This window comes from Blennius ocellaris, assembly GCF_963422515.1.
Source record: "Blennius ocellaris genome assembly, contig: SCAFFOLD_67, whole genome shotgun sequence".
Classification (NCBI taxonomy): domain Eukaryota; kingdom Metazoa; phylum Chordata; class Actinopteri; order Blenniiformes; family Blenniidae; genus Blennius; species Blennius ocellaris.
In genome coordinates, this window is record NW_027661962.1 from 230,384 (window position 1) to 257,984 (window position 27,601).

Below are 27,601 nucleotides of genomic sequence, written 5' to 3' on the forward strand. Positions count from 1 at the left end.
CCTTTTCAAGGTGGACGGCTTCAAGGCCCAAGAATATTCTTGTAAAGGCCGGTATCTTTTCTGTCTTTTGTAATAAACTCCTGTGTTAATCCATTCTCAAGGTTTGTAGGTTTATAACTCACTGTGTATCTTTTTCTCTCTTCTCGGGGAGAAAGATTGTCACTCCCTGTCTGTGCGGATTCGAAGGACCCAGACTTAGACAAACATAACATATAAACATTAAGAACCTGGAAACATTAAAAACATTAAGAACCTAGAAACATTAAGAACCTAGAAACATTAAAAACTTGTAAACATTAAGAACCTAGAAACATTAAGAACCTAGAAACATTAACAACATATAAACATTAAGAACCTGGAAACATTAAAAACATTAAGAACATAGAAACATTAAAAACATTAAAAACATACAAACATTAAGAACCTAGAAACATTAAAAACATATAAACATTAATAACATTAAAAACATATAAACATTAAGAACATACAAACATTAAAAACATATATAAACATTAAGAACCTGGAAACATTAAAAACATTAAGAACATATAAACATTAAAAACATTAACATAGAAACATTAAAAACATTAAGAACATAAAAACATTAAGAACATCGTGGATCTGGAGGGAGCTCTCCTGGAAAAACCTGGTGCGTTTCTTTATGACACCAAAGAGGTCCGGGTGGAGGACTCCACCTGGTACCAGACGTGGAGGTTCCCTCGGTTCTGGGCCAAAACCAGGTCACACCGTGGTCCGGGTGGTGGACTCCACCTGGTACCAGACGTGGAGGTTCCCTCGGTTCTGGGCCAGAACCACGTCACACCGTGGTCCGGGTGGTGGACTCCACCTGGTACCAGACGTGGAGGTTCCCTCGGTTCTGGGCCAGAACCACGTCACACCGTGGTCCGGGTGGAGGACTCCACCTGGTACCAGACGTGGAGGTTCCCTCGGTTCTGGGCCAGAACCAGGTCACTGATCTGACTAATCGGGATTATTTCTACATTTCTTACCTTGAAGACGCTCCAAGGCCTCACTGACGTCCGTCCCGACTCGAGACACTACGGGACAGAAGATCAGACAGAACTGGGCGTCTCCAGGAGACGTCGCCTCCTTTTGGCCCGAAGATTTAAAGAGTTTAACGACAAATTCATGAGCTCCGTTAGTTTTCCTGTCAGGACGATGGAGAATTGTCTCCAAGAGGCTGAAGAAGCAATGAAAATCACTGAAGTCAGAGTTTTACTCAAACGATCAATTATATTTAATGTCTGAAGGCTTTTTATTGAGAGATTTTCAACGAGCTTTTATTATCTTAATGTGGGTTATACACACACACAAATAAATGCTCATCATATATCCTCCTGAGAAAAATCATTGCTGTAAACTATATTTTCCACATTTTAAAGTAACTTTGAGGAAGCTCAGCCTTTCTCTCATATAGTGGCTGTTTGAACACAGAATCAGGGGCTCATGAGCCCCGTGGCTCCAAACCTGCAGGATTAATGTCACTGTGACTTTGCATGATCTGCAGTGACTGGAATTTGGTGTGTGTGTGTGTCTGTGTGTGTGTGTGTGTGTGTGTGTGTGTGTGTGTGTGTGTGTGTGTGTGTGTGTGTGTGTGTGTGTGTGTGTGTGTGTGTGTGTGTGTGTGTGTGTGTGTGTGTGTGTGTGTGTGTGTGAGAGAGAGAGAGAATCTGCTTGCGTACTACTTGTTGACTGGGTTTGGGTTTGGGGTTTACTGGCCTTTTGGTCTAAATTGTGAAATGTATGGTCAGGGTTTACAGATGGTCACATGCGTCCTGCTGTTCCACTTTTTGTCTTTTTGGAGGTGGTCACCCTATGTCACATACCTACAATAAGTGTATAGCTGCAAAATTCAAACAATAATAATGTTTCATCTTAACTTTGAAAAGTAACCCACCGAGCCCTGCTTTCTACAGTCCGCCGATTTGTATAGAAATACTCCACAAGGTGCTCTGGTGTCTTCGATTCACTGCTGCAGCTACCCAACTCATAAACCTGTCTGTAATCACAGCGCATTTTTAACATCACCTGTCACTTTATACTTTATTTGGAGTTTTTATTCTTTTTTGCTATTTCGATTTGGTTAAGGTTAGTGAAGAGTCTATATAATATTGTTCATAAATATTTATTAAGGGTTAGGGTTTTTTTTTTAGCCTTATCCTATTTTATTTATTCTTTATTCTTTGCTCTCTGTGTGCTGTTCCTGTCCTGTTAAAGCTGCTGGAACTTGAATTTCCCCGAGGGAGTCATCCCAAGGGATTAATAAAGTAAATCTGAATCTGAATCTGCTGCAGTTTGTGTTTACGGACTTCACGACCGGACAAAGATGGCGGCCGTATTTCCTGCTCCGCGGCAGCCAATGAAGCGTCGATTTTTCAAGAGATGTCAGTGGGAAATCCAAGATGGCGATGTTGCGGGCGCCGCCATCTTGACATCGAACAAGGCGGAAGCGTGACCGGAAGTGACGCAAAATTACACATAGGAAGTGACGTTCACATAAGCGACATACAGGAAGGGACGTATTGGACTGAAAACGTGGGGAGTTACGTTCACGGAGGCCGACCCACAGTTAGTTACGTTCTGATCGAGCATGTTTCTAATGCATGTAGCACTGCCTCCCACCAACAGTGGTGATATGGTGGTGATTCGGATCAAAATGGCAACACAAGATGGCGGCGGTCGGCAGGAAGCAGACATATTGTCGGCCATTTTGGATTTGTCACCGACGGCTTCTCCGATTTGTTTATGTCTAAGGGAATGACATAGAGTAATAGAACCAGCAGATGGCGGTAACGCAACACCCATGGATGCAAACGGTCGTAAAACCAAGAAGAAGAAGAAGCAGCGCTCGTCACGTCACGTGATTGCTGACGTGGAAGTCGGAAGAGTCTTCCTGGTTTGTCGTCCGAGGCGGTGTTGTTCCCAGGGATGATGGGAGACGACCCGGCGTTGTCCCTCCGTGTGGCGGAGATCCAGGACCCGCTGGCTCTCTTCGAGCGCTACAACACCGAGGAGATCCGCAGCGTCGAGCGCAGGGTCCGCGGGGAGATCGAACAGAAGAAAGAGGAGTTGCGGCAGATGGTGGGAGAGCGATACCGGGACCTGATCGACGCCGCAGACACCATCGGAGAGATGAGACAGAGCTCGGAGAGTGTGGTCCGCTGCATCCAGGACATGCAGCAGTACTGCCAGCGGCTGAAGCAGGAGGGCCGGGCCGGGGGCAGCGGCGGCAGGTCGGAGGTGAGGCGTGGAGCTTCACACCGTTTCTGCTGGCAGCACCAAAGTCCACATAAAACCCAGCCATTTATCTCCAAATCAAATCAAAATACTAGTCGTCAGCTGAGACCAATGACCGCACAATGAATGCTTCAAATGCGAGTTCTGATCAGTTCCGTTGTCATGCCAAACACTGCCAGAATCTGCACGGCCTGCGTTGTTTATCAAGTTATTAATCTGTTTTCATGGCATCCACACCATCAATGCTGAATATAAGCATTGTTTATCACGTTATTAATGTGTTTTCATGACATCCACACCATCAATGCTGAATATAAGTGTTGTTTATCACGTTATTAATGTGTTTTCATGGCATCCACACCATCAATGCTGAATATAAGCATTGTTTATCAAGTTATTAATCTGTTTTCATGGCATCCACACGTCCATGATTGTTGCCATTTTATTGTAAAGCAGCACCAAAAGTGGAATATGTACACAGCCGCTGCCACTTTGTTCTGGAATCACCACAGCACCACCATCGGTGGGAGGGCTACCATAGGAATGTGCCCACGTACAGCGGAATAATACCACATCATTTGTTTTTGTTTTGAAAAGATATAATTGGTTTTCTCAGAGCTGTTTTCCTTGCTGCAGTCTCGGACATGGTGTCACCCGGACAGGGTTGACAGCATCGATCTGTTCCATATTCACCAGGCTTTTGAACACTGCTCCCTTCAAACATATTCGATAATGTCACCCACTGCATGTGACCCCAGAATGCTGCTACTCTCTGTGTCATGGCCTGTGTGTGTTGTTGCAGAGCTCCAGGCAGTGGCAAGAGAAGTTCTACATCATGGCCTCTCAGATTAAGCTTCTTCTGGACATCCCAGAATGTATCTGGAGCGCCATGGAGGCATCTCAGTATCTCCAGGCCACACAGCTCTACCTGCTCTGCTGCCACTTGCATTGCCTGCTGCAGCTGGAGGCAGCTCCAGGGGGGCACTTTGGCCCCGTCCTCACCCGCTTCCCTATCCTGGTGCGGCAGGTCGCCACCACTGGACACTTCAGGTACAGCAGCTTTCAGTCCTGGTTCCTGCTTTGAGCCAGTGGTGAGTGGGAGATAAGTGATGAGGCTGTTTTCTGTGTGCAGGTCGACCATCCTGCAGGACAGCAGGTTTCTGCTGCGAGGCCGAGCTGTGTCAGACCAGGCCATCGCCGAGGCTCTGGTGTCCACCATGCTGCTGGAGGACAGCTCGCCACGACAGGCCCTGGCTGACTTTTTGTTAGCTCGCAAATCCTCCATTCATCAGCTGCTGAACCAGCCGCAGCACGGTATGACAACACATCGAGCATAATGGATGTCCTAAACAAAATCCATTTGATCTTTTGAAATGTTCTCATTTTTAATAGGAAATGTATGGAGGCATTATTGTCACAAAACTATTTGTCAATGCGTATGGAGAGTTGTCTGTCTGTATTTCGCTCCATCTGTCCAGGGTGTCATTGTGTAAAAGAATTTGTCAATGTGACCCCGAATCTGCAGAAGTCGTCCTGTAATTTGTCTTTAAGAATATACATGTGTAAAAAAATATCTGCTCCTCTTTATTAGAATTTATACATATAATAAGATTTATCAATGCATTCAAAGATATTTGTAATTGAAAAGTCTGTTTTCAACTTCAAATCCTAAAAATACAGACAACTCACCAGTTACAAGTCAAGCAGTTTCATAGTTGGCTGTTTTTTTGCCTGATGGGATTCTAAGCTGTAAAGCCTGGGTTTTGCTGCCCTGAGTGCAGGCTCACAGGCTCCTTCAGTCTGGCAGTCCTCCATCACTGATGGGGCTTTTCCCCCCAAAAAAACCAGGAGCTCGTTCACAGTCGGTGCCAGGACCAGTTCTTAATGAGCAGCGCCAAAGAACCCTTTGTTTTCCCCACCAGTCTGTTACGGGTCTGGTCCAGGAACCAGGAGACTGTCTGTAACTGGTCATGTCCAGGAACCAGGAGTCAGTCTGTAACTGGTCTGGTCCAGGAACCAGGAAATAGACTGTAACAGTGGTCTGGTCCAGGATCCAGGAACCAGGAACCAGGAGACAGACTGTAACAGTGGTCTGGTCCAGGAACCAGGAGACGGACTGTAACAGTGGTCTGGTCCAGGAACCAGGAGTCAGTCTGTAACTGGTCTGGTCCAGGAACCAGGAGTCAGTCTGTAACTGGTCTGGTCCAGGAACCAGGAGATAGACTGTAACAGTGGTCTGGTCCAGGATCCAGGAACCAGGAGACGGACTGTAAGAGTGGTCTGGTCCAGGAACCAGGAGATAGACTGTAATTGGTCTGGTCCAGGAACCAGGGGATAGTCTGTAACTGGTCTGGTCCAGGAACCAGGAGATAGACTGTAACTGGTCTGGTCCAGGAACCAGGAGATAGACTGTAACTGGTCTGGTCCAGGAACCAGGAGATAGACTGTAACTGGTCTGGTCAAGGAACCAGGAGATGGACTGTAACTGGTCTGGTCCAGGAACCAGGAGACGGACTGTAATTGGTCTGGTCCAGGAACCAGGAGACGGACTGTAGCAGTGTTCTGGTCCAGGAACCAGGAGACAGACTGTAACTGGTCTGGTCCAGGAACCAAGAGACGGACTGTAATTGGTCTGGTCCAGGAACCAGGAGATAGACTGCAACTGGTCTGGTCCAGGAACCAGGGGATAGACTGCAACTGGTCTGGTCCAGGAACCAGGAGATAGACTGTAACTGGTCTGGTCCAGGAACCAGGAGACGGACTGTAACAGTGGTCTGGTCCAGGAACCAGGAGATAGACTGTAACTGGTCTGGTCCAGGAACCAGGAGACAGACTGTAACTGGTCTGGTCCAGGAACCAGGAGATGGACTGTAACAGTGGTCTGGTCCAGGAACCAGGAGATAGACTGTAACTGGTCTGGTCCAGGAACCAGGAGACAGACTGTAACTGGTCTGGTCCAGGAACCAGGAGATGGACTGTAACAGTGGTCTGGTCCAGGAACCAGGAGATGGACTGTAACAGTGGTCTGGTCCAGGAACCAGGAGATGGACTGTAACAGTGGTCTGGTCCAGGAACCAGGAGACGGACTGTAACAGTGGCCTGGTCCAGGAACCAGGAACCAGGAGACGGACTGTAACTGGTCTGGTCCAGGAACCAGGAGATGGACTGTAACAGTGGTCTGGTCCAGGAACCAGGAGATGGACTGTAACAGTGGTCTGGTCCAGGAACCAGGAGACGGACTGTAACAGTGGTCTGGTCCAGGAACCAGGAACCAGGAGATGGACTGTAACAGTGGTCTGGTCCAGGAACCAGGAACCAGGAGACGGACTGTAACAGTGGCCTGGTCCAGGAACCAGGAGACGGACTGTAACAGTGGTCTGGTCCAGGAACCAGGAACCAGGAGATGGACTGTAACGGTGGCCTGGTCCAGGAACCAGGAGATGGACTGTAACAGTGGCCTGGTCCAGGAACCAGGAGACGGACTGTAACAGTGGTCTGGTCCAGGAACCAGGAGATGGACTGTAACAGTGGTCTGGTCCAGGAACCAGGAACCAGGAGATGGACTGTAACAGTGGCCTGGTCCAGGAACCAGGAGATGGACTGTAACAGTGGTCTGGTCCAGGAACCAGGAACCAGGAGATGGACTGTAACAGTGGTCTGGTCCAGGAACCAGGAGACGGACTGTAACAGTGGTCTGGTCCAGGAACCAGGAACCAGGAGACGGACTGTAACAGTGGTCTGGTCCAGGAACCAGGAACCAGGAGATGGACTGTAACAGTGGCCTGGTCCAGGAACCAGGAGATGGACTGTAACAGTGGTCTGGTCCAGGAACCAGGAACCAGGAGATGGACTGTAACAGTGGCCTGGTCCAGGAACCAGGAGATGGACTGTAACAGTGGCCTGGTCCAGGAACCAGGAGACGGACTGTAACAGTGGCCTGGTCCAGGAACCAGGAACCAGGAGACGGACTGTAACAGTGGTCTGGTCCAGGAACCAGAATGAGAACCTTGTTCTTCAGGATGAACCCAGGGAAAGTCCCAGTAGCACACATTCATGGCGACTCTGAGACGACAGCATCCCGTGGTCAAAACCTCATCCGGTCTGGTCTTGACACCCAGACAAGCTTAGATCTGTTCCCACTGCATCAAGGCTCCAATAGAGTGAATGTGGGGTCATTTTGAAGAGGATGTTCTTCATCACTCATGACACACATGGACATACATCATCACTGGTATCAAACTGGTTTCTTTTAAGATGGAGGCTAAACTTCCTGCCCCATAATGTGGCATATGCTCAATAACTCTGAGGCATAGCGCCACCTGCCTCCACCTACTGAGGTACAGGCAGGTGGCACAGGACAGTGGTGTGCAGCCACAATGAAGGTGCCTGTGAGTCTGAGCTCAGGGCAACAAAACCCAGGCTTTACAGCTTTGAATCCTTCATAAGGCAAAAGTCGTGTGGAAAAACCCCAAAAAGCAACCCATCCGATTGTGAAACTGCTTGACTCGTAACTGGTGAGTTGTCTGTTTTCAGGATTTGAAGCTGGAAACAGACTTTTCAATTACAATAACGTTGTACGTACTGACAAATTCTATTCCATGTACACATTCTAATACAGATGAGAGGATTTGTTTACACATTTAATTACCTAATTACAGACAGACAAATTAGAAGAAGGCTTTTGCAGATTCAGGTTCACATTGATAAATTGTTTTACACATTGACACTCTGACTTTGGACAGACAGATTGAAATACAGAACGACAACTCTCCATACGTGTTGACAAATAGTTTTGCTACAATAATACCCCCATTAAATCATAAAATGTGATCTGCTCCTCTGCTATGTAGATAAACCACTGCATTAATTTGTCTCCTTTTGTGGAGAGTTCTTCGTATTTTGTAAGATCTTCCAATCTGAATCGAATCTGATCTCATCTTTCGATGTGTACAGAGCTTTTGTGAGAGCAGAATCACTCCTGTGTACAAAAAAAGCTAAACGTTTTTCATTACTCTTATCTGGTTTCATTGATTGAACTTTAAATTAGCCAGTCAGTAAATTGATAAGCTCATTTTCTCAGGGCGTCTGCATGATCGTCTCTCTGAGCTCGTTCCACAGCATTTCTGTGGTATTCAGGTCTAAAATAAGTGGATTTTCTTTGTTTAAAGCTCTTCAGTGTATTATTAACATCCTATTTAGACTCCTTGTCACACACTGACATTATCTTGTAGGACACACTGAGGCAGCAGCCCCACACCATGATGATTCCTCCACTGTACTCTGGGGAGAAGATGTTGCAGAGCATTTTGCGAACAACTGTCTTAAGTTGCATTTTTAACTAAAAGTAGCTTGAGTCCAGTTAGACTTCAGGTCAAATGTCGCTGAACTTTGAACATTGGTTTGTTGAACAAAGGCACATCATATTGCAATATTTCTGCTGTATCAGGTATGTTTGTGTATAATTGTGACCGAGATGCAGATGAAATCTAATTTTCAGACCAATTCAGGCTGAGAAAAAAGTTAAACATTTATAGGCTGAGGATTTTTATTTTCTCCTCGCTGTATAAGTGAGTTTGTCCCAACTCGTATTATAAAACGAGTGCTTCTTTAGAAACACTTCTTAAAATGTACCATTTAACAACACAACTCAAAGCACTGTTAAAGTATGTATAACTGCTGTGAATAGCAGATGGCACATTGAAGAGAGAGAAGTCTTTGTGTCATTATGTCCACAAACCAATCCGTATTCTAGTTCTGTCAATCGATTAAAAGAATCAGGTAATTAATTGCATTTTTATGTAATTAATTGCATTTTTAGAATACTTTGAATATTTCTAGAAACAAAGTGGTATTTCACAAGCAAACTTGCAAGAATATATTGTAATACACACACACAGTGTTGAGCTGTGCAGAATTACTTATGTGGTCATTTATTTCGGCTTTGCAAAGTGTGCAAATGTCTTTCACGTTCTCCAAGGGTCATCGGGCAACTTTTTAAAGTGAAACTTTCCATCTATTATTCCCTCCTCCATCATTTTGCAGTATTCTGCTAACCCTAATCCTAAAAACAGGAAGTAAACAAAAGTGTTTAATGGCATTCTTTTTTTGAACCAGTTAAAGGTATTTCATGTTTGCAGGAGCAGGGATCAAGGCCCAGGTCTGCAGCCTCGTGGAGCTGCTGGTCACCACGCTGTTTCAGGCCTATGCCGTTTTCTACCTGCCCCCAGAGGGTGGCTGCAGGACCGGGGAAGGGCCTCTCAGCTGCGGCATGCTCTTCTCCATCCTGGAGAACGTCACCTCCGCCACGCCTGCAGGTAAATTACTGCATTCTGCTGAAGTGACTACCGTCAGTCCAGGTATACCTTACAGTGTTCCTCATGACCCACACACACAGCGGGAAAAGCTGACTAATACAAAGGAAAACTCAAGTGATTCAAAGTGAAAAACAAAAAAGCTGCAATGTTGCCAACCATCAGGATCCTATAGATTCAAAACTGTGTTGAATAGAAGACATTTGAAATTTGCCAGTATTGCGTCTTGCCCTCCAAACACCTTCTAAAGCTGTTTCTGTACTACACACACTTTGCAATACTGTTATGTTATTAAGTTATGAGCAAACCTTATTGGAATGCAATGAAGAATTATTATTACTACTACTATTATACTTTTTTCTTTATGTTGTACTGCACTAACTGCTGCATTTTAATGGCTGAAAGGACTGCCTTGACCAGAGTGTAAACCTGGGTTTACTGAGGGGAGCGCCTGCACTCGTTGGAAGACCGCCGACGTTTCAACGGCGCTCTCCGGTGGAGCGGCGGCGCTCTCTGGTGGAGCGGCGGCGCTCTCCGGTGGAGCAATGGCGCTCTCCGGTGGAGCGGCGGCGCTCTCCGGTGGAGCAATGGCGCTCTCCGGTGGAGCGGCGGCGCTCTCCGGTGGAGCAACGGCGCTCTCGGGTGGAGCAAAGGCGCTCTCCGGTGGAGCGGCGGCGCTCTCCGGTGGAGCAACGGCGCTCTCGGGTGGAGCAAAGGCGCTCTCCGGTGGAGCAACGGCGCTCTCCGGTGGAGCGGCGGCGCTCTCGGGTGGAGCAAAGGCGCTCTCGGGTGGAGCAAAGGCGCTCTCGGGTGGAGCGACGGCACTCTCCGGTGGAGCGGCGGCGCTCTCGGGTGGAGCAAAGGCGCTCTCGGGTGGAGCGGCGGCGCTCTCCGGTGGAGCGGCGGCGCTCTCCGGTGGAGCAACGGCGCTCTCGGGTGGAGCAAAGGCGCTCTCGGGTGGAGCGGCGGCGCTCTCCGGTGGAGCGACGGCGCTCTCGGGTGGAGCGACGGCGCTCTCGGGTGGAGCGACGGCGCTCTCCGGTGGAGCGGCGGCGCTCTCCGGTGGAGCGACGGCGCTCTCGGGTGGAGCGACGGCGCTCTCGGGTGGAGCGACGGCGCTCTCCGGTGGAGCGGCGGCGCTCTCCGGTGGAGCAACGGCGCTCTCCGGTGGAGCGGCGGCGCTCTCGGGTGGAGCGGCGGCGCTCTCCGGTGGAGCGGCGGCGCTCTCGGGTGGAGCGACGGCGCTCTCGGGTGGAGCGGCGGCGCTCTCGGGTGGAGCGGCGGCGCTCTCGGGTGGAGCGACGGCGCTCTCCGGTGGAGCGGCGGCGCTGTCCGGTTGATCAGCAGAGCCGACCCTCGCATCCTCTCTTCTCACCAATCACATCGATCGTTGGGGATTCCATAATTAGGAATATCTGTTTTTTTAACTCAATCACTCGCTGTTTTCCAGGAGCCACAATTTTAACTATTTTAGATCAACTCCCTGAACTACTAGAAAATCTTCCACCCTCATTGAAACGCTTTTTTGCCTCCACTACTGGCTCCAAGCAGCGTGGAGATCACAGGACTTTGTTTTTATCGATAATTTTAGCTTATGTTGGATCCAGCCCGCCTTGCACCGAGCCGACGGACTCTGGTGACCATATGGATGTGGTTTAGTGGCACCAGATAGCAATTTGGTTGCTACGTGCATACACAAACCGCTTGCAGCTTCGTGAGGAGCTGCAGCGTTAATGACACATTAACCAACTGCATGCTAGATTCAGGCTACTCTGACAATGCTGCCCGGACAAAAGCTCTTACTGTTCATTGTGTGCCATGTTGTTAAGCACTGGGTGCCGCTGTCTGGTTCTGTGAGGCGGTGGTGACTTGGTTCAGCGTCCCACACCTTCATTTGGTTCAGGTGGTATTTACATTCAGTTTTGAGACCGGACCAAACCATCTGCAAAATGTCCCACGATTCCAGCAGCTGCTAGTTTGGGGGCGCTCTGGCCTGACTCAGACACCGACAGAGGAAGTAAAGAAGAGACGCAGCTCACTGATTGATCTGGACTGAAACCAAAAGTCCCGCCACTTTAGCCCACGGTGGCGAGGTTAGCTAGCAAGTGGCTAATGGGGAGCCACAAACGACTGTGATCTCTAATCTTCAGACGAGACATCTTTTTCACTACTTCTTCTTTACTTCTTCCTCACTACTCCACGTCTGCCCGTGAGATATTTTTCAACTTTTTCTTTCTTCTTCTTCTGATTCGCAGGGTTAACTGTCTGTTTACTACCCAGAATACATTGCACACTGGACGGCTGCATTTCAGGCTTGGCTGTCATATCTCCTCATCAACCCCCTCTGTGTCCTCAGCCAAAGGCAGGAAGGTGTTGCAGGAGGTGTCGAGTACAGGCAGCTGGTTTGAGTATCTTCCTCCATCCATCACAGAGTTCCATCCTGCTCTTCGAACACTGGCTCAGCCGATCCAGAGAAATCAGCTGAGAGACACTCTACAGCAATGGATCGCCACGTGAGGACACTCACTCATGCATTGATTCCTCTGTCAGGAAGCAATGCTTCATATAAGATAAAGTACTCAGGATGTCAGGATGCAACAGAATTAGGCCTGCAAGACATATCATTTCCATGCACTGTGCTTTCATGCGCAGCATTATTTCCACATTATATCAAACCTCATGACAACAGGTCAGAAGAAAAATTACTAAAACTAATTCAAGGAACTGCTCCAATTCTGTAACATGTCATTGAAAAATAAAAACAAACACGGTGCAGTTTCGTCTGGTTAAAACTTGGTCAAAGAAAGACAAGAGTGTCTGGCTGCAAGACCTCCACTCTCAGGCTCCCTCCACTGTCAGACAGGAAGTGGTCATTCAAAATAGCGGAATGAAATGCCAAAATGCTTGTGGAAAATTCAGAATGCGTTAATTAGTCAACAACGCAACATTAAAAACTACTTTCTTGAATGTAGTACAGTATTTTTAATTTTTGCCTTTTTATCTCTATAGCACGTGGAGCCTGAGTATTTATGCCAATAAATGATTGTATATTAAACTATTTCTGAATGTATAATATACAATTACTAATAGTATCTTCCATGCAGTATTTCTGATTTAAGAAAAATGCAGCAGAGCTCATGTGTTGAACAGTTTATGATTACGATGTGAAAAATCATAGGTCAATTCTTTTTTTTTTTAGTTTTCTCTTTTCTAAATGTTGTTTATTTTGAACATTCACAGAATCAAAAAAAACAGTTCATCATAATCAAAAGATATCTCGCCAAACCAAGGAAAGAAAAAAGTATCACGTATCAAATCCCACCCATTCTCCATAAATACAAGCATGTTTGTTTTTATTGGATAAAGGTGGGTGATATGTACAGTATCTCACAAAAGTGAGTAATCCCCTCATACGTCTGTAAATATTTAAATATATCTTTTGATGGGACCCTGAAGAGATGACACTTTTCTTCAGTGTCCCATCGAAAGATATAATTGTTGTACCAACAGAAGGTCAAAGGTTAAGGATGTACCAGCAGGAGGTCAAAGGTTAAATGTGTACCAGCAGGAGGTCAAAGGTTAAATATGCACCAGCAGGAGGTCAAAGGTTAAATGTGTACCAGCAGGAGGTCAAAGGTTAAATATGCACCAGCAGGAGGTCAAAGGTTAAATGTGTCCCAGCAGGAGGTCAAAGGTTAAATATGCACCAGCAGGAGGTCAAAGGTTAAATGTGTCCCAGCAGGAGGTCAAAGGTTAAATGTGTCCCAGCAGGAGGTCAAAGGTTAAAGATGTACCAGCAGGAGGTCAAAGGTTAAGGATGTACCAACAGAAGGTCAAAGGTTAAGGATGTACCAGCAGGAGGTCAAAGGTTAAATGTGTACCAGCAGGAGGTCAAAGGTTAAATATGCACCAGCAGGAGGTCAAAGGTTAAATGTGTACCAGCAGGAGGTCAAAGGTTAAATATGCACCAGCAGGAGGTCAAAGGTTAAATGTGTCCCAGCAGGAGGTCAAAGGTTAAATATGCACCAGCAGGAGGTCAAAGGTTAAATGTGTCCCAGCAGGAGGTCAAAGGTTAAATGTGTCCCAGCAGGAGGTCAAAGGTTAAAGATGTACCAGCAGGAGGTCAAAGGTTAAGGATGTACCAACAGAAGGTCAAAGGTTAAGGATGTACCAACAGAAGGTCAAAGGTTAAGGATGTACCAGCAGGAGGTCAAAGGTTAAATGTGTACCAGCAGGAGGTCAAAGGTTAAATGTGTCCCAGTTGGAGGTCAAAGGTTAAATGTGTACCAGCAGGAGGTCAAAGGTTAAATGTGTACCAGCAGGAGGTCAAAGGTTATATGTGTCCCAGCAGGAGGTCAAAGGTTATATGTGCCCCAGCAGGAGGTCAAGGGTTAAATGTGTCCCAGCAGGAGGTCAAGGGTTAAATGTGTCCCAGCAGGAGGTCAAGGGTTAAATGTGTCCCAGCAGGAGGTCAAGGGTTATATGTGTCCCAGCAGGAGGTCAAGGGTTAAATGTGTCCCAGCAGGAGGTCAAGGGTTAAATGTGTCCCAGCAGGAGGCCAGGCAGGGAGCAGAACTGAGTTTTCAGTAAAGCTGGTTGTCATTTCTATGTTGAGATCACGGGGGCGTGTTTTTGGAAGCTGCTGAAAGCAACTAAAAAGTAACTTGTAATCTAATTTAGTTACTTAATTAAAACAGTTAATCAGTAAAGTGACTAAGTTACTTTTAAAGGAGTAACTAGTAATCTGTAATCAGATTACTTTTTTAAGCTAACTGGCAACAGTTATGTTAACATAATGTTGTTTTATGTATTTTATGTATATTATGTGATGTATTTTATTGCAACTTCCAGTATTTGTTGATTGAAGTGGTAAATGAATTTTTTGAGTTTGCTGACATGTTTGAGCTCGGCTTTGTTCACGTTGTTCATCAGATGAATTTTTAGCCAGTACGGTTTTATCTCTGTGGTTAAAGTGTTTATTACATTGTGATTATTTCCATAACTGCTCATTTTAACCTTTGATCGGAGTGGGATTACCCAATAAATATAGAGTAAAATACATAATAATGTGATGTGACCACACTTCCTCACTGATAGCTAGATGTTCTGTTTGCTGGCTCAGTTGTAAGGAGGATATCTGTCAGGGCGTCGGCGGCCTCCTGGTCTATGTGAAAAGCCTGAAGGGCCTGGCAGCCATCAGAGACGCTGTGTGGGACCTTCTGTCCACTGACTCCATCTGTCAGCACTGGAGCACTGTGTGTCAGCGTCTGTTAGAGCGCCCCCTGGCTGTCTGGGATGACTTCCTGCAGCAGCTCTTCCTCCAGCGTCTGCAGGTTAGTGCTCCTTGAGACCTGGAGAGCAGTTTCCAGGTGGTTTTCCCGCATGTATTTGAAACATTCTTCCTCTAATGTGTCCAGGCCATCACCAAAGAAGAGACGGAAGCCATCTCTGCGAGCTCTGTTCAGCTGCTGTCCTCAGCATTAAGAGATCTGGAGGGACAGACGAGCGTCCCCTCTGCAGGTACCACCTCTGGCTCCCTGCTGCAGTACGAGGTGAATGTGGCCTCGTTCGTGTGGTCCGAGTCTCCAGGGGACCTGCTCAGTGATGCAGCCTGGGTCAGCGTGGGCCAGAGGCAGCAGCAGCAGCAGAGGAGTGGCCTGGCCATGAAGACCCAGGCTCTGACACCCTGTGTGCAGAACTTCTGTTCTTCCATGGATGCAAAGCTGAAGGCCAGTCTAGATGATCTGCAGCACTACCTCCCCTCACAGGATACAGGTAGGTCTCCAGTAGGGCACCCGTAGGTCCCAGAGGAGATCCGACCACACACATAGTATACGTAGACGCCTCATTACGTGCTGAAGAGTAATCCAGCATTGCCACCGTATTGGTTGATGGAAGATTTAGGACATCATCTCAAAGTGTTTCATGGGACAATAAAATAGCAAAGAGTTGTTAAAAACCAAAGACTGGAAGGCTGTGCCTTACTGCTTTAATGACTAAGCGATAAAATAAAGAGATTGTGAGTTTTTAATAAAACTTGAATTTTTTTCTTTCCAAGTTGCTCAGGGGCTGAAATCGACTGTTTTGCAGTAGTTTTACATTTGGTTAACTGTACACAGTTGTTCTAAAGGGTCCTAATACAAAATTGACCTTGACTCATTGACTTCTCCATGTTGGAGCCATTGAAGTAATCATTCACTCTGACCTTTGACCTGTGGCTATGCGGCTTGCACGTGCAAGCAGCATAGCAGCTGTGAATATTTTGGCTCCAGTGAACATCGAGGAATGTTGAGTGTTATTGTGTCCTCTGCAGGATCTTCCACAGCCCCCTCCTCCTCCACCTCCTTTAACCGCTTCATGGACTCCCCTGCGGTGGAGGAGGCTTTACGAGCCGGCTGTGTGGACTGCGTTCACCACATCCTGAGCCGTGTGCGCGTGGAGCTGGCTGCAGTGGCTCCGGACCCTGGCTCCGCCTCGCTTGGCTCCGTCCTGTTCATGGCCAGGTTGTGTCAGTCCATCAGCGAGCTCTGCCCCAACCTGAAGCTCTGCATCCTGGGTCAACAGAATGGGGGTGAGGCCGTGGCCAAAGTCACCCCCAGACCAGCCAAGAAGCCAGGCAGGGCCCATGGGGTGGCAGCAGAGGTAAGCCCCGCCCAGGCCATGTGGGCGGAGCTTAAGGAGGAGCTGCTCACCTGCAGCATGGAAGCCTACCGCATCTGGAGCTCCGCCCGCTCCAAGGTAGTGTGTGTGTGTGTGTGTGTGTGTGTGTGTGTGTGTGTGTGTGTGTGTGTGTGTGTGTGTGTGTGTGTGTGTGTGTGTGTGTGTGTGTGTGTGTGTGTGTGTGTGTGTGTGTGTGTGTGTGTGTGTGTGTGTGTGTGTGTGTGTGTGTGTGTGTGTGTGTGTGTGTGTGTGTGTGTGCATTGTTTCAGACAAGGTTTTATTTGAGCTGCATGTCATTGCTAATGTATCCACACGCAACATAAATATCACAAGAAACTGACTGAACCGCTATAAATTATATTTCCAAGCAATGTGCATTTGTTGTGCAAATTTAACATGACATAATTTTCAATATGAAAGAAAAGAATCATTAACTTATTATATGCTTAGCCTGTACATATATGACGCAATTATTTCTTCTGTATATTGAATATTTTTAGTGGGAGAAATTATTTTTTAAACGTAGGAAGAGAAATGCAATTTCAGTTTTTTATGTGTGGTATGAATGGACATAAACATTGAACTTTATTGATGAATGCAAACTGACAAACATCACTATGATTGATTGCAGTATAACCTACAAAAACAATCGTTATTGACTACTCTAATTTTTTTTCTTGATTTCTATTAGTGCTTCTTAAAGCCAGGAAGTTGACATTTTAAATGACTTTTGGAATTTGGGGCATGTCTGTGTTCTGCTTTTTTCTGCAAAATTAAACAACTGAATGAACAACTGCCATGACGTGTGTGTGTGTGTGTGTGTGTGTGTGTGTGTGTGTGTGTGTGTGTGTGTGTGTGTGTGTGTGTGTGTGTGTGTGTGTGTGTGTGTGTGTGTGTGTGTGTGTGTGTGTGTGTGTGTGTGTGTGTGTGTGTGTGTGTGTGTGTGTGTGTGTGTGTGTGTGCGTGCAATGACAGGAGCTGCTGAAAGAGTTCAGGTCAACGCTTCATGCAGACTCTGTGGGGGCGGTCCTTGCTGCTGCAACCAACTGGGAGGATTTAGAAATCCAGGAGGAGTCCGAGTCCGGGACTGCTGTCATGTCCAAGATCCGAATCCCGGTGCAGGTAGTTCGCTCAGATCCTCACCCCACAGTGGCTCTCGCTCTCTTCCTGTCCTTCATTGTGTGTGTGTGTGTGTGTGTGTGTGTGTGTGTGTGTGTGTGTGTGTGTGTGTGTGTGTGTGTGTGTGTGTGTGTGTGTGTGCGTGTGTGTCCTGTAGCCGTCCTGGTTTGTGCAGTCGCTGCTGTTTCAGCTATGTGTGGAGGTGCACACAGTGGGGGGCCATGCCCTGCCCCGGTCTACCCTGCAGGAGCTCCTCCACACCTGCCTGGATCAGGCCCTGCAGCACTACCACAGCCTGACCCAGCAGAATCACAATAGGGTAAACCCCCAACACACTCACTGGTTTCCTCTGTCAGGATCATGAAATATTAATAATGATTGAAAATTGTCAGTTGGCTTGAGAAGTGTTGCTGTGAGCATCACTCATCCTTCACAGAGCAGTCTGGAGTTCTGGCAACTGCTTCCTTTCTGAAGAATCCTTGGACCAGACTAAACCTCCTGGATGTGTTATGTCTATTAAGTGGTCTGGGGCACGTGGACTGTTTGGATGAAGTTGTGGGGGAGGGGGATGAAGTATTGGCAAAGTAAAAATACGAGAAACTGAGAAATGTTAATCACTACTGTTGATCATGAATTTATTTCCCTATTTTCTTCATGATGACTTACCTGGAAAACTCAATGTCAATGATTCAAGGTCATGCAACCTCAGTATTTGAAGCAGTAATCTTCACCTCAGTTTAATGTTTGTTTCCTGTGGGTTTCTTGCTGCAGGACGGAGTTTTCCCCATGACTCAGAGCCGAGCCCTGCAGCTGCTCTTTGACCTTCGCTACCTCAACACCACACTGAGCATCAAGCTGGAGGACACCAAAAGTTCCAGATCTCAGCAGGACCCCCGGTATGAGCCCACTCATGAGGAGGGTTCGCAACATAAGGATAAATCCTTCATTCTTCTCTTGTATAAGTTCATATTACCCGGATTCCACAAAGAAACTCTCGGTTCAAAAAGTTTGAAACTATACACTCAGGATTGCATCCAAGATGGTGCCATGGATAGCCGCTGCAGTGTGTTGGTGTGCACTGTTTGGTCTTGTTTTTCACTGTTTTGTTCGTTTTCTGGGAGCTTTTACACCAGAGAAGAGCTCAGGAACAAGAGGGCCACATCTCTGAGAAATTACTTCTCATATTCCTCGCCTCTTCCGTGGATTTACTGGACTTCTGACCAAAGGCACACTTGTCTTGGCTGCAGTGAAGCACCGACAGAGAGGGAAACGTGCAACTCAGTAGACTTGGGTGCTGCACACTGTTACAATTTTCAGAAAGGGCAAACGTATTCATAGACACGGAACATGTGTCCCAGGCAGACGGCTGTGGTTCCACCGTACCTTGGCATTGTCAGTTGGACAGTTATTGAAGGCCTTGTCAATGGCTCTGGTGAAGCATGCAGTTCACATACTGAGGTCCTGGTAGTGTTCATAGGACGTTGGGCCTTCTGCCTGGAGGAGTGGACTTGTCTTGGTTGGACAAGACAAGTGGTTAAGATGGCGGCGCGTGAACACGCAGCGGCTCCTCTCTCTCCCGTCGAATCGGCATTTTTGTGTAGACTTCTCCGCACAACTTCCAAGAGTGTGAGTGACTGTTGCGTTCTTGTGTTTGTGGAAACATGGCTGAATGACGGCGTACCGGACTGCGCTATCCAGCTAGCCCGGCTAACATGCTACCGGGCAGACAGAGCGCTCGTCGAGGGGGGGAAGACTCGCGGCGGGGGACTCTGTGTTTACATCAGTGATGCCTGGTGCCGTGACGCTGCTGTGGTCTGTAAACATTGCTCATCACTGGTGGAGCTTATGGTTATTAAATGCCGGCCATTCTACCTGCCGAGGGAATTTAGTGCCATACTGCTGGTGGCAATTTACATCCCGCCTGGCTCCAACAACAACAGGAGTGAGGCACTGAATGAACTCCACCAGCACATCAGTGAGCAGCAGACAGCCCACCCAGATGCTTTCCTCATCCTGGCTGGGGATTTTAACCACGCCAACCCCAAAAGCGTGTTTCCACAACTCCATGGACACATCAACTTTCCAACAAGGGGAAACAATATCCTGGACAATGTCTACACCACACACAGAGGGGCCTACAAAGCCCTCCCCCTCCCCCACCTCGGAGCCTCAGACCACTCCACTGTCATGCTAATGCCAGCTCACAGGTTAAAGTCATCAAACTAGTCAAAAAGCAGGTTCAGGTGTGGCCTGAGGGGTCGTCAGAGGCACTCTGGACTGGAGCATGTTCAGACAGGCAGCCACCTACAACAACACCACAGACCTCCAGGAGTACACAGACACCGTCACTTCCTACATGAGGAAGTGCATGGAAGACGTCACGCTCAAAAAAACCATCTCCATCCGGGCCAGATTTACAGGAGAGGTCCACAGGCTCCTGAGGGCTCGGAACGCTGCCAGAGGCTAGCCCGGGCCAACCTGGCACGTGGCATCAGGTTAGCCAAGAGACAGGACTCCAGGAGGATCGCCAACCACTTCAGTGACAGCAGAGACACCAGGAACCTGTGGCGGGGGATACAGACCATCACAGACTACAAGCCCTCTCCACAGACCTGTGACAACTCCTCCTCTCTGCCTGACCAGCTGAACCACTTCTTCGCTCGCTTTGAGGCAGACAACAACACCCCGGCACAGAAGACCCCCCCACCTCCTGGCGACCAGGTGCTGACGTTATCCCCGGACAGCGTGAGGCGATCCCTCAGAGGGACCAACGCACGCAAAGCCCCGGGTCCCGACAACATCCCTGGTGGTGTCCTGAGAGACTGTGCCGAGGAGCTCACAGATGTCTTCACGGACATCTTCAACACCTCACTGAGCCAGGCTGTTGTCCCCACGTGCCTCAAAGCCACCACCATCATCCCGGTCCCGAAGAAGTCGTCCCCCACCTGCCACAATGACTACCGCCCGGTCGCACTCACCCCCATCATCATGAAGTGCTTCGAGCGGCTAGTCACGCAACATATCAAGTCTGCCCTCCCCCCCACCCTGGACCCTTTCCAGTTTGCATATCGGCCCAACCGCTCGACCGATGATGCCATCTCCCCGGCCCTCCACTCAGCCCCCACCCACCTGGAGACCAGAGACTCCTATGTCAGAATGCTGTTCATTGACTTCAGCTCAGCATTCAACACCATCATCCCTCAGCAGCTCAGTCAGCGGGGGCTCCACCCCTCCCTGTGGAACTGGCTGCTGGACTTCCTGACGGGGAGACCACAGGCAGTTCCAGTTGGCAGCAACACCTCCAGCACCATCATGTTCAACACAGGGGCCCCCCAGGGGTGTGTGCTGAGCCCCCTCCTCTTCACTCTGCTGACCCACGACTGCTCACCATCATTCAGCTCCAACCTCTTCATCAAGTTTGCGGACGACACAACTGTGGTGGGTCTCATCAACAACGATGAGGAGACCGCCTACAGGGACAAGGTGAGGCACCTGGCCATGTGGTGCAAGGACAACAATCTCCGCCTGAATGTGGAGAAGACGAAGGAGATTGTTGTGGACTTCAGACGACGACACTCCCAGCATGCTCCACTGACCATGGACGGTGCTGCAGTGGAGCAGGTAAGCAGCACCAAGTTCCTGGGAGTGCACATCTCTGAAGACCTGTCCTGGAGCAACAACACAGCATCACTGGCCAAGAAAGCACACCAGCGCCTGGACTGCCTCCGCAAACTAAGGAGAGCAAGAGCCCCGACCCCCATCATGCACACCTTCTACAGAGGCACCATGGAGAGCCTCCTCTCCAGCTGCATCACCGTGTGGTACGGCGCCTGCACCGTATCCTGCCGCAAGACTCTGCAGCGCATCGTGAGAGCAGCCGAGAGGATCATTGGTGTCTCTCCCCCCCGTCTTTATATTGTTCTCCTAATATATTATTAAGCTGTGCACTGTGGGTCTGAGAGGACCGGAATTTCATCTGGGCTGTATGCCATGCATATCAGCACATTTGACAAATAAAGCTGACTTTGACTGACTTTGACTTTGACATGCACCTTGCTACTAACCAAAGAGTGGTCAGTGTCAGTCGGCACTGGGGGAAGCTGCGGGTGACGAGCACATGGTTGAGCAAAAGCCTCCTGGTGATATCAAGATCTAGCTGATGCTAGTGACGGGATCTTGTGTGCCTCCAGCACATTCTGTGGTATTATCAATGATCCAGAGAATAGAACTGATTGATTCTAAATTGTTCCAAAGTGTGTAACAATCAGTCTAATGTCACAGTAAGCACATACATAGTGCAGTAACAGCCGTGCGTAAAGCTGCAGTGTTAGGAGCTCCACTGACTGTCTGTCTCCAGTCTCTGGGGGCGTCTGTTCTGTTCCAGCTGCTTTTATTAAGATTTACAGCTATAACGTACAAATATACTAAGCTGTATGAACACCAGTGCAGTCATGCGCTCTGGACATCCTGCTGCTGTAGACAGAACGAGGATAAAACACAAAGTCCACTGAGCCGTCCCTGTATAAATATTTAATTAATACATTTAATAAACAGATAAAAGTGAACTTTATCACTCTGCTGGGTCTCCACCATGATGTCTCCTTCCTCTCCTGCACTCTGACACATGCTGGAGTCACAACCATGATGTCACTGTCCTCCGTGATGTCACTGTCCTCCGTGATGTCACTGTCCTCCGTGATGTCACTCTCCTCCATGATGTCACTCTCCTCCATGATGTCACTCTCCTCCATGGTGTCACTCTCCTCCATGATTTCACTCTCCTCTGACCTCCACCTTCACATCAGACTCTTCTCCTCCACCTCTACAGTCACTGATCTTTCTGTGACTGTCACACTATATCCAGTGTTGACGATGTGATGCTGATTGCTTATTTTTTTAATTTTATTGGTGATTCCACTACTGTGAAATGATTCCATCTCCTGACCTCCACTTCCTCCATCACTGCTTCTCTCTCCGTAAAATTCCTTTTGTTCGTCTTTTCTGTCAGGATTTAGCATCAAATGCCGTCGATCAACGGGCTGATTGAGATGTAAAAATATTGACGAGGCACTTTGTATTGTCCATTTAAATTATCTCAAAGAATGATGTGCAATTTTGCAGTCTGTCTTCCAGGATAGCTGGGGTCAGCACTGTTGGACTCTCTGTGCTGCTTTTGGTGTCCTTCAATACAGTCTCAAAACAATCCAGCCTTGAAGAAGGCGTTGTCTGACTTCAGAGTTAGGCAAGCTCCTCGACACTCATGCAAAGGCTGTACTGCGACTTTGTCTCTCTTTGCAAGAACAATGCAATAAAATTGTCTTCAACTTTTTCAAATCGCTCTCAAGTCTGATTAGACAGAAAACACAGGGTATTCCGTCTCCCTGAGGTTTTTATGAGGAAATTCTCCACAGTTGCACCAATGTCATCAAAACAAATTCATGTATTGTGTTAACTATATTTGAGAAAAAGTGTTTCTAAATTCTGATTTCATGCATGAGCCTCAGGCTTTCATATAGTTAACACTAATAGTTTTTGAAATAAATGTTTTCTAGATTCCACGAGGTTTGTGATTGGCTGGAGAGCTTCATTGACCCCTTCGACCTGGACGTCTTTACTCCTCCTCTGAATGTGAACCTGAATCGCATGTCCCAAAGGACCTCGGTGCGTCCACCAGCTCTAAGCATGCCTCTGGGGAGTCTCTGGGAATCTATGGGTGCTTGCTGCTCATGATAATTTGGTGCTGATTGTTTTAGGTGCTGCTGGGCCTGCTCACTGGATCAGAGAAGAACTTTGTCCCGCGAAGCAGCAGTGTGAACTCTCAGGAGCCGTACAACATCCTGCCACTGGCCAGCAGCCAGATCAGGTCAGGGCCGAAAATGTTGCTTCATTTATCCTCCTTCTACACAGATGACACTGAAACACAGACGACGCATGTTCAGACAGACATCTGAGTCATGGAGATAAAACCCTTTGCCCAAACTGATCCCACAAGTTTTCCATTGGGTCGAGGTCTGGAGTCAAGGCAGGCCATTCCATCCTGTACACGGAAATTCTGTGTACAGCTTGTATAACAGTGTAAATTTATTGCCCCCTTAAAATAATTCAATACACAGCCATTGATGTCTAAACTGTTGGCAACAAAAGTGAATGCGCCCCTAAGTGAAAATGTCCAAATGGGGCCCAAAGTGTCAATATTTTGTGTGGCCAGCATTATTTGCCAGCACTGCCTCTAGTCTCTTGAGCCTGGAGTTCAACAGAGCTTTACAGGTTGCCAATGGAATCCTCTTCCACTCCTCCATGACGACGTCACAGAGCTCGTGGATGTTAGAGACCTTGTGCTCCTCCCCCTCCGTTTGAAGCTTCCCCCACAGAGGCTCAATAGGGTTTAGGTCTGGAGTCAAACACCTTTACCCTCAACCTCTTTAGCAAGGCAGTGGTTGTCTTGGAAGTGTGTTTGGGGTCATCATCATGTTGGAATACTCCCCTGTGGCCCAGTTTCCGTATTGAGGGGATCACACTCTGCTTCAAGATGTCACAGTACATGTTGCATTCATGGTTCCCTCAATGAACTGTACCTCCTCGTGCCAGCAGCTCATGCAGCCCAGACCATGATGCTCCCTCCACCATGTTTAAATGTAGGCAAGACACACTTGTCTTTGTACTCCTCACCTGGTCTCCGCCACACACGCTTGACACCATCTGACCCAAATAAGTTTAATCATTTTTTCCCAAGAAAAAATTACTTGGGACTTGCTTAAAATAAAATTTTAAGACTTAGTGAGACTTTTACATTTGTGACTTGGTCCCATGTTTGACCCTCTCCTCTCTCCCTCCAGGTTCGGTTTGCTGCCTCTCAGCATGTCCAGTGTGCGGAAGTCCAAGTCAGCCTCGAAGAGCTCGGAGAGCCCCCTCCAGCTGGTGAGTGACAGTGATAGTGTTTCTGGGCCCTGTCCACATGAGCCAAAAAATGTTTCTGAAGTGAACACAGCACAAAACAATGTTGTAGGTGGCGCTGTAACTGCCACAGAAATACACCATAACCACAGAAGAGAACACGGAAAGTACTTGAGAAATCCAACATATTGTCTGACTCAACAGACTACCATCAGTAGCTTCTGCAGCAGCATGTTGTTAAGTGACCGTGTGTGTGTGTGTGGGGGGGGGTTATCTCTCTCTCTCTCTCTCTCTCTCTCTCTCTCTCTCTCTCTCTCTCTCTCTCTCTCTCTCTCTCTATCTCTATCTCTATCTCTATCTCTATCTCTATCTCTATCTCTATCTCTATCTCTATCCCTCTCCCTCTCCCTCTCCCTCTCCCTCTCCCTCTCCCTCTACCTCTCCCTCTACCTCTACCTCTACCTCTACCTCTACCTCTACCTCTACCTCTACCTCTACCTCTACCTCTACCTCTACCTCTACCTCTACCTCTACCTCTCTCTACCTCTACCTCTACCTCTACCTCTCTCTACCTCTACCTCTACCTCTCTCTACCTCTACCTCTACCTCTCTCTACCTCTACCTCTCTCTACCTCTCTCTCTCTACCTCTCTCTACCTCTCTCTACCTCTACACCTCTCTCTCTACCTGAACCTGGGTCTGTTTCTCGCTGATTACCAAAATCAATGTTTGTAACTACACCCAATCTATCGCTATCTATCCTATCCTTTCCTCTCCTCTATATCTATCCTATCCTTTCCTCTCCTCTATATCTATCCTATCCTTTCCTCTCCTCTATATCTACCCTATCCTTTCCTCTCCTCTATATCTACCCTATCCTTTCCTCTCCTCTATATCTATCCTATCCTTTCCTCTCCTCTATATCTATCCTATCCTTTCCTCTCCTCTGTATCTATCCTATCCTTTCCTCTCCTCTGTATCTATCCTATCCTTTCCTCTCCTCTATATCTATCCTATCCTTTCCTCTCCTCTATATCTATCCTATCCTTTCCTCTCCTCTATATCTATCCTATCCTTTCCTCTTCTCTATCCCCCATTAATGTCTATCCCCATCTATCCTATCATTTCCTCTCCTCTATCCCTCACAATCTATCAATCTCTATCTATCCTTTCCTCTCTATCCTATACAATTCCTCTCCTCTATCCCCCAATTCATCTCTCTGTCTATCCTATCCTCTCCTCTCCTCTATCCCTTCAATCCATCTCTCTGTCTTCCCTCTCCTATCCTCTCCTCCATCCTCCAACCCAACCAGTCAGCAGAATCTCTCCACCTCTCAGTCTGGGTTCTACAAAGGTTCTTCCTGTTAGAGGGAGTTTTTCTTTCCACAGTCGCAAATAAACCTGCTGCTCATGTGCTCATGCACCTGGAGAGGACTGTCATTTAGTGCTGTATAAATAAAGTTGAATTGAATCGAACGATTTCTGCAAATGTGCATCTTCTTCATCCGCACGTCAAACACAAGGCGTCGCATAAAATTTCTCAACTCTGTAACCTCTTTAAAAGAAATAAAAAAATGAAATGCTACGCCATGTGGATCAGCCAAAAACGATCTGGTTACATAAAAGTGCGTTGTTGTGTGGACCGGCCCTGAGGTCTCCTGAGGAGACTAGTTTCTGTTTTTCCACCTTCTGTAACCCTAACCCTTTCACTGAGTTCCTCCGACCACGGTCAATGTCTGACACATCCTCTGCTCTCCTAGCATCTCTGACCAGGAGACCCACAGGCAAGTTTGTGTGTGTACGTGTGTGTGTCTGTCTGTGCTTTACGCCACGTCACAACCCACGCTGCGTGTCTTTAGTCCTTATGTTTTTTGGGGAGGCGACGACCGCCATGTTATTCTGAAACTGTGGGGAGGGAGTGGCACGAGCAGGGAGGACGTACGTCAATGCAAGGTGTAAATATGTGGCCTGCACGCCACGCCTGGTCATGAGCGGCTGCTGCAGCGTACGTTGCACAAGTGGTTAGTGAGTTGATGGTGCTTCCAACATAGGAGCTCAGTGTGATTGCCACGTTGTCCTATGGAGGCCGTAATTATACGTACTGCTCATGTACGGTGTTCTTACTCACTCGCATGTTGTAAGTGCGTGCAAGTGTGATCAACATGAGTTTTTCCGGATAGAGGATTCCCAGATAGAAGACTTATTATAATCAGTGAATTATTTGTAACATTTCAGCGTAAAATGGGGTTAGGGTTAGTATAGTACATATAGTATAGTAAAATATTGGTATGTGTAAAATCTGATTCCAGAATTGAATCAAACTAAACTCAACTTATTAAATAACTCCCTCATTCTTCCATATCTGAGTTATGGTGTGGAAATATGGGGAAACACGTTAATAATGATTATAAATGTGAACCAACGAAGGGTGAACGGACAACTCATCCTCGGATGAGAGTTCAGATTTCTTTGGAGAAAATAAATCCTGTACAATGTAGATTTATGTATTTGTAATTGAAATGTTATATCTGGCTATATACTAGATTTATGAACTATATATAACATTTCAATTACAAATACATAAAACTACATTGTACAGGATTTAGCTATATACTAGATTTATGAACTATATATATTAGGTATAGTATCATATGGCTTTGTTTCTCAGGAAGAAGGGTCTTCTTTGAGCACAGGACCCCCCACCCTGAAACTGGGCATACACGTTCCACCTGGCTAATGACTATCAGTCATATTTAAATCATGTCTTTACACCTTTATAGAGATATGTTCAAATCAAATTCTTCAAATCAATAATTCTGAAAAAGCCTGCAATGTCGCTCTGAGCCCTGCAAACCCGGGAATTCGGGTGTCCCACAGTTTAAGGAGCACCTGAACGCACCACTCCAAGCTGTCATCTTTGAAGCTGCGTTTTAAATTTACCGCTTATTTGTTTTCAGAAATATAGTTGCTAATGTTTACCATCATCCGAGGCCACTGAAATGTTACAAATAAGTTTGTTCTGTTCTTGTTCAGTGTTGACTATTCTCACTTTTCAACCCTCCTCCACTTCTCTTTTTTCTCACCCACCTCCTTTTTCCCTCTTTCTCCTCTTCCTCACCTCCTCCTCCAGGCTCCCTCCTCCTCTTCAGTGAGCAGTGAGGATCACTTCCGGCCAGGCAGCCTCTTCAGACAGTTGGCTGATCAGGATGAGGACATGGCTGCTCCGTCTCTTTTCAAACTCAGTTGGTTGTCCAGCATGGCCAAGTGACATATGACACCACACTTTTGATTTCTTTGTAAAAACACTGTGCACAGTAAATATCAGCTGATCTTTTGAAAACATCTTTCTGTGCTTCTTGT

At 47.4% G+C, this 27,601-nt stretch overlaps 1 protein-coding gene across 1 annotated transcript; it reads left to right on the forward strand.

Moving 5' to 3' along the window:
* Positions 1 to 2,904: 2,904 nt before the first annotated feature.
* Positions 2,905 to 27,585, forward strand: cog1 (component of oligomeric golgi complex 1). Its single transcript, XM_080521978.1, has 15 exons — positions 2,905 to 3,261; positions 4,061 to 4,308; positions 4,391 to 4,572; positions 9,396 to 9,572; positions 11,926 to 12,082; positions 14,692 to 14,902; positions 14,987 to 15,344; positions 15,883 to 16,307; positions 17,205 to 17,351; positions 17,506 to 17,667; positions 18,120 to 18,244; positions 22,901 to 23,009; positions 23,102 to 23,211; positions 24,185 to 24,266; positions 27,372 to 27,585. The coding sequence occupies exons 1-15, from the start codon at positions 2,950 to 2,952 to the stop codon at positions 27,507 to 27,509; spliced, it is 2,943 nt and encodes a 980-aa protein (XP_080378104.1). The 5' UTR covers positions 2,905 to 2,949; the 3' UTR covers positions 27,510 to 27,585.
* The last annotated feature ends 16 nt before the right edge of the window (positions 27,586 to 27,601 follow it).